The 6,385-nt window shown below is 51.4% G+C and overlaps 1 protein-coding gene across 1 annotated transcript in view; it reads right to left on the reverse strand.

Moving 5' to 3' along the window:
* Cand2 (cullin associated and neddylation dissociated 2 (putative)) overlaps positions 1-5,652 on the reverse strand; it is a 34,422-nt gene extending 28,770 nt beyond the window's left edge. The window contains exons 1-2 of the mRNA XM_004651584.2: positions 5,526-5,652; positions 323-466 (exon numbers count right to left, since the gene is read on the reverse strand). Of these exons, the coding sequence (XP_004651641.2) occupies positions 323-466; positions 5,526-5,593 (212 nt within the window). The 5' untranslated portion in view covers positions 5,594-5,652. The remainder of the gene's footprint in view (positions 1-322; positions 467-5,525) is intronic.
* Positions 5,653-6,385: the final 733 nt, after the last annotated feature.

Raw genomic sequence — 6,385 nt, forward strand, 5'->3', positions numbered from 1 at the left:
CCTTCCTAGCCTCCTGGGATGACTTCCCTCTCACATAACCTTAGTTTTACTCTTGGTTGTTTTTTTTTTTTCGAGGTAGCGTCTCACTCTAGCCCAGGCTGACCTGGAATTCACTATGTAGTCCCAGGGTGGCCTTGAACTCTTGAACTAATGGTGATCCTCCTGCCTCTGCCTCCCAAGTGCTGGGAATAACCTTAGTCTTGAATCCTTGGTTGTGGTTCTACTTTTTGGGAACCCTGGCTGAAAATCACTGTCCAACACTACTGGGGCCCCCAGGAGCTGTCCAGAGATTCTCCCTGCCATTACCCCAAACGACACTCACCACTTGACAGCCAAGTTCTGTACTTCCCCACTCCTGTCCTCCAGCAGCCGCAGCAGTGTTCTCACCACCTTGCGCTCGCTGTCCTCGTCCAGCTGGATGGAGTCCTTCTGCAGCTCTGACATCAGGTCACTGGTGGCCATGAACCTGTGGTAGGGAAGGAGGAGGATCTGCCCAGTGGGACCCAGGCCTGGAACATTTGCGCAGTGTCTCCAGAGTTCCCCAGTAGACCTCAATACTAGGATTCAAGTAAGTCATTAGGACTGTGGGTAGGGCTGGGCCACCCAAAGGAAATACGGGTATTGGTGACACCAACTGCCACAGGGTGACAAACTAGGACCTTAGGGCTTCAGGGTTAGGGACTCATGCCACTGCCATTTATGCAAATGTAAACTTGAGCAAGTTACTTCCCCTCTCTGAGCCTTAGTTTACCTGTCTGAAAAATGGGGGTGATAAGGGGCCTGTCTTACGGGGTGGTGGATGTCCAAGGTGAGCACTCAGTAAATAGCAAATCATGCCATTCACATCTCAAAGCAACAGATTGTTTGAGGACACCAGAGTGTCAAATAGACACCTTATGACTGAGTCAGATGTGGACAGTTGGATTAGCCTGAACCTGCTAAGACAAGGCAAGAAGCTGGGCTGGAGGCAAGAAGTGGGTGGTATGGCTGTGTTGGTCTGCCTCCATGCCAAGGCAGGTTCACACAAGGAGGTCTAGACTTTAGTCTTTCTGCTGCAGGCTTGACAAGTCAGGGAATGTGTTTCCAGGAGGCTCAAGATGGGACTTCTGATCCCCTTTCTTCTTTACTTATCAAAGTCTTATTCCATCAGGAACTTAGACCAGGGGTCCAGGAAAATGGCTTGGCAGTTAAAGGTACTTGCTTGCAAAGCCTTCCAGCCTGGATTCTATTCCCCAATATCTATGTCAAGTTAGATGCACAAAGTGGCATATGCATCTGGAGTTCATTGGCAGCGGCAAGAAACCCTGGTATGCCTGTTCTCTCTCCTCCACCTCCTTTGCAAAAAAAAAAAAAAAAAAAATTGAGAGAGAGAGAGACAGAGAATGGGCACACCAGGGCCTTCAGCCACTGCAAATGAACTCCTGCAAATGAACTCCAGACACATGCGCCACCTAGTGCATCTGGCTTATGTGGGTCTTGGGGAATTGAACCAAGGTCCTTTGACTTTGTAGGCAAACACCTTAATTGCTAAGCCATCTCTTCAGCCCCCCAGTAAATAATTTTAAAAAAGAATCTAGGCTGACAGAAAGCTGGAAGAAGCCATTCTACATGTAGTTCAATGGGAGAAAGAGATACCACCAGTGAAGATACTCAACAATGGACATTGTAAGCCTTATAATTGGCCAGCCAGCCCAAATGAGCCAACAGGTGCAACAGTGGCACATCTGTCATGGTGGAAACCAACTGTCCTCTAATTGGACTGGAGGCCTGCTCCCTGATACTGAAAACTTAAAATAGGAGTAGTCATGAGCCCTAGGGGTGTAACATCTGCTAATGTCTGGAAAAATGTATATACTATGCTTATCAAACTGCCCAGTAAGCACTTCTCTTAATATTTATACCCTTATATTAACGCTACTCTCACTTTGGGTAGAGAATCTTCTCTTTTCAGGTGGCAGTGACTTTGGTATCACTCAGAAGGTATCAGGTGCTGGAAAGAAGTGACTGGAGTACTAAGTAACATCTCAATCACACCTTCCAAGGCTCAGGGTCTAATGCAGAAGAGTTGGCAGAAAGAATGTAAGAGCCAAAAGAAGGGTAGGACTCCTTACAACATGCTCCCTCCAGACATAAAATGGCCTGGATACCCATGACCTCATAGTGCCTGACACTACCTACACAAGACCATCATAAGAGGAGGAAAAGACCATGACATCAAAATAACAGAGAGACTGAGATGGGGAGGGGATATGATGGAGAATGGAATTTCAAAGGGGAAAGTGGAGATGAGGGGAGAGGGAGGGTGTTACCATGGGAGACTTTTTATAGTCATGGAAAATGTTAATAAAAATTGAGAAAAAAAAAAAGAATTGTGATTGTGGAATATAGTCAATATATATGGAAGTTGTCAATAAAAAGTTAAAAAAAAACAAACAACAACAAAAAAAAAATAAAAAAATAAAAAAGAATCTAGGTCAAATGTTCCAGCCACAGGGATGACTCACCACTTTGATCTAGCCCCCTACACATACACACCTAAACACAGCTTATTTCCCTAGAAGTTTTTGTTTGTTTATTTGTCTGTTTGTTTTTCGAGATAGGGTCTCACTCTGGCCCAGGCTGACCTGGAATTCACTATGTAGTCTCAGGGTGACCTCAAACTCATGGTGATCCTCCTACCTCTGCCTCCCGAGTGCGTGGGTCACCCTACCCCTGGCTCACTGAAGAGAATTTTTTCAGGGTATTTTGTATCCTTCCGTTGCAGCACCATTCAACTGTGCAGCAATGAAAGTTTGGTTAACCCCTCTCTCTGTCCTCTCTCTCTCTCTCTCACACACACAGAGGGGTGGGGGAATCAAGTTCATCTCTTGACATTCCACAGCAAAGAATAGGACTGCAGAACACCTGGAGGCAGGGTGAGGGTAGGAAAGGAGGGCAGGAGAGAGCCAGCCCTGAACAGACCTTACAGCCAAACAGCTGTGTAGAAACCTAAGCCCAGAAATCAACACCTATAAAATATGCCTCAGTACTCCAGTCACCCCCAAGTTCCCACAGACTTCCCTCTCTCAAAGAAAGCCATGTTGTAAGTGTATGGGGAGGGGTTGTTGTAATTGGGTAAACACGTTAGCTTAGAACTTGCACTTTCCTTTCTTACCAACAAAGTAAATTTTGGACAACAACCTCCTTCTCTCGCAGTCTTAGTTTTTCCATGAATAAAATGGGGATTTTCTTTGAACCCCTCCTCTCTTCCATAGCATCCTTGTAGGTCCCCCCCCCCCCCACACACACACAAACACACACCCAAGTAGAGTCTCACACTAGTTCAGGCTGACCTAAAACTCACTCTCTCATCCCAGGCTGGCCTTGAACACATGGTGACATCTACCTTTGCCTCACAAGTACTGAAATTAAGGGCATGTGCCACCACACCCTGGCTACCTTGGAGGGTTTTTTGTTTGTTTGTTTTTCGAGGTAGGGTCTCACTCTAGCCCAAGCTGATCTGGAATTCACTATGTAGTCTCAGAGTGGCCTTGAACTCACGATGATCCTCCTACCTCTGCCTCCCAAGTACTGGGATTAAAGGTATGCGCCACCACTTTTTACCTTTGAGGTTTTAATAGAACAATTGGGTCTTTCTGTGAAGCAGATGAGACAAACAGGTTCAGAGAGGATGTACCGAAAACTGGGGGAGAATAAACACGCAGACAGGTCTCCAAGCTCCCCTTACACTTTCACAAAACAATTTGGAAATTCCCACCCGGTCTCAAGTTTGCTGGTTTTCTCTGTCAGACTTGGAGCTATAGTAGCCCAGCCTCTTGCCTCCCTTTGCCTGGGCCCAGAGGCGCAGTCACTCCCCTCCAAGTGCCACAGGCAGTAGTCCGCTGTCTGTCATATTGGAGGCAACTCCGCTGGAACCAATGGCCACACAGCGCCTGGACAGCTGGTGGGGACTCAGTCCCCTGGAATTCAGACTTTAAAAATAGACACCATTCTCCTAAGCTCAGGGTGGTTTTAAGTGTCCTCGAGGCCACCAGAAGGGACAGGCTAAAAGGGCTTCATGGGCCCTGGCTGGCAGGACTAATGCCCTTGTACTCTTCTGGAGACTAGACAGAAGGCCTAGGAGACAAGACCCTTTAGCTTGGGCAAGGCACGAACCCCCTCCAGGCCTCTGGGGAATAGGAAGAACCTGGCCCTGAGCATTTACTATGTCCCTTCCATGGGCTCCCGGCCACCAGTGGCAGTTCACAGTCCCAATGGTCCAGGAGCACAGTCCTGCTCTGTAGATCAAAGGGGACACTGCAGAAACACAGAAGTGCCTAGCTCTGCAAGGACTCCAGAGGCATCCCAAAGAGGTGACAAGTGGGATCTAGCAATAGCAGCTAACTAGTGCAGGTCCAGAGAAATGGAGGGCGGAGAAGGGCAGACTTCCAATGTCACAGAATCACAGCAGCGTTCACTTGTCAAGCACTTACCAGCTGCCTAAGCACACTACAGACACCAACCAGAAATAGAAGCTAAGGCTCAGAGGGGCGGAGTTGGTCACACAGTAAGTGATGGAAGTCAGGACCCGAAGCCAGGACCCAGAGGCGCTACTAGACAGAGTGGAGGGCTCTGGGAAAGCGTTGAGGAACGTTACAGGAGAAGGACAGGGGTAGACCACATGAGCAATTCTCAGTTCCGTCACCTGTCCAGGCTGGATTCAAACAGCCTCCTAAGATCTCCTTTGTATCACACAGACCTGCACTTGGACCCTAGGTCCTTCAAGTCGTAGCTTTGCCACTTGCACCCAGGGCCTTCATGCCTCCGAACCTTCAATAGCTATAAAAAGCAGATAAAGTGACAAGATATTCACTGAGTCAGTGTGATGTCTTGCCCTTCTTAGCGGGAAAAGAATCGGCTCTGTGAACTTGAGTCAACCCCTTGTCTCTGGATGAGGGAGACTGCACCAGAAATTCCCTACATTCTTTGCTACTCCATTCTTGTGGTTCTACCGTGCTTTGCGTGGGGGGGGGGGTGTCAGGAAAAAAGGCACGAGGGAAGCTCCCACCCCAACTTTTCCCCATGCCAGTAAACCAGGTTCAACCTAAGCCTTCCTTGGGAGGGAAGGGACTGGGGTGGGGGGCGGTGATGAGCTGGGAGACGGCAAGAAAACGACAGACTTGGGAGACCCAGCGAAGTTGGTGCTGGGTTAGGGGCTGGTTTCAATGGTAACCTAAGGAGGTCGGCCGCTGGGATAGCAAGAAGAAGGCGAGGGCTCAGAGAGGACTTCGATGGAGGGCTTGGGGGCGCCCCAAGTGGAGGCCAGGACGACAGGGCGCAGGCGAGGAGGGAGGAGGCCCCGGAGGGGGAGGGGCGGGGCCTCAAGGCCGGGGCGGGGGTTAAGTGGGGGGGGGCAGGAGAGGAGGCCCCGAGGGGTCTGCAGGGAGCCCCGAGCTCCGCTGGGCAGGGGCGGCCGACCGGCTCCGGGTCGGAGGACCCCCTCGGGAAGGAGGCCCGGGCTGCCGTAGGGGCAGGGCGGCGCGCACCTGAAGTCCTTGTCGCTGGACGTCATCTTCTCCAGCAGGCTGGAGATATGGAAGGCGGCGGTACTCATGCTGGCTGAGCCCCGGGGCCGCAGGCGGGAACGAATATGGCGGCGTGGCCTCCCGGGCCCTGCGCCACGCCCCCGGCGCCACGCCACGCCCTACTGGCCACGCCCATTCTCCCGACAGACCACGCCCCCTTTCCAGACAGGCCACGCCCCCTCCGCCGCACCGCGCCCGCGACCCCAGATGTGGCCCCCAGCTCGCGCACTGAAATAGCAGCCGCCGCCCTGGGCCCAGCGGCCAGCCAGGGCGGGAGCTTTGGGAGGGCCCTCCTCCCCGTGGACCGCGATGCCCAGCGACGGCTCGCCTACCCCAGAGACGGAGAAACTCACCGCCTAGCCCTCGACCACGCCATCTCCTTTAGGGCTCCCGAGGATCCTGGCTCTGCCCTGTGGCCCTTTGACCTTGTTCGGTGGCATGCACACGTGCACGGGTTTGGTAGCAGAGTCTCAGCTCTGTGTCTTTTGCTGCGGAGCCTTGAAGCGTCCCTTTCACTTGAAACCCCCAGTATCCGTGCTGGTGTGCCCAGAGCCAGATAGAATCAGAAGGCTTATTTATTTAGTGACAACTCCTCCCCCCTTGCCCGCGAAGTCCCCTGCTAGGCAACCAGGGTGGGTTTCTGTATTTTACAGCAATTTAGCTGACCCTAGAGAAACCAAAGGACTTGCCCAGGATCACACAGTCACTGAGTTTAGGATGGATTCTGGATGGACTTCAATTCTCTGATGCTTTTTGATCAACAGCCCTTCCCAGAAGCTGCCCACAGTTTTCCACAGTTAGGTGTGGAGTGTTATGTGCAT

Source organism: Jaculus jaculus, chromosome 14, assembly GCF_020740685.1.
Source record: "Jaculus jaculus isolate mJacJac1 chromosome 14, mJacJac1.mat.Y.cur, whole genome shotgun sequence".
Classification (NCBI taxonomy): domain Eukaryota; kingdom Metazoa; phylum Chordata; class Mammalia; order Rodentia; family Dipodidae; genus Jaculus; species Jaculus jaculus.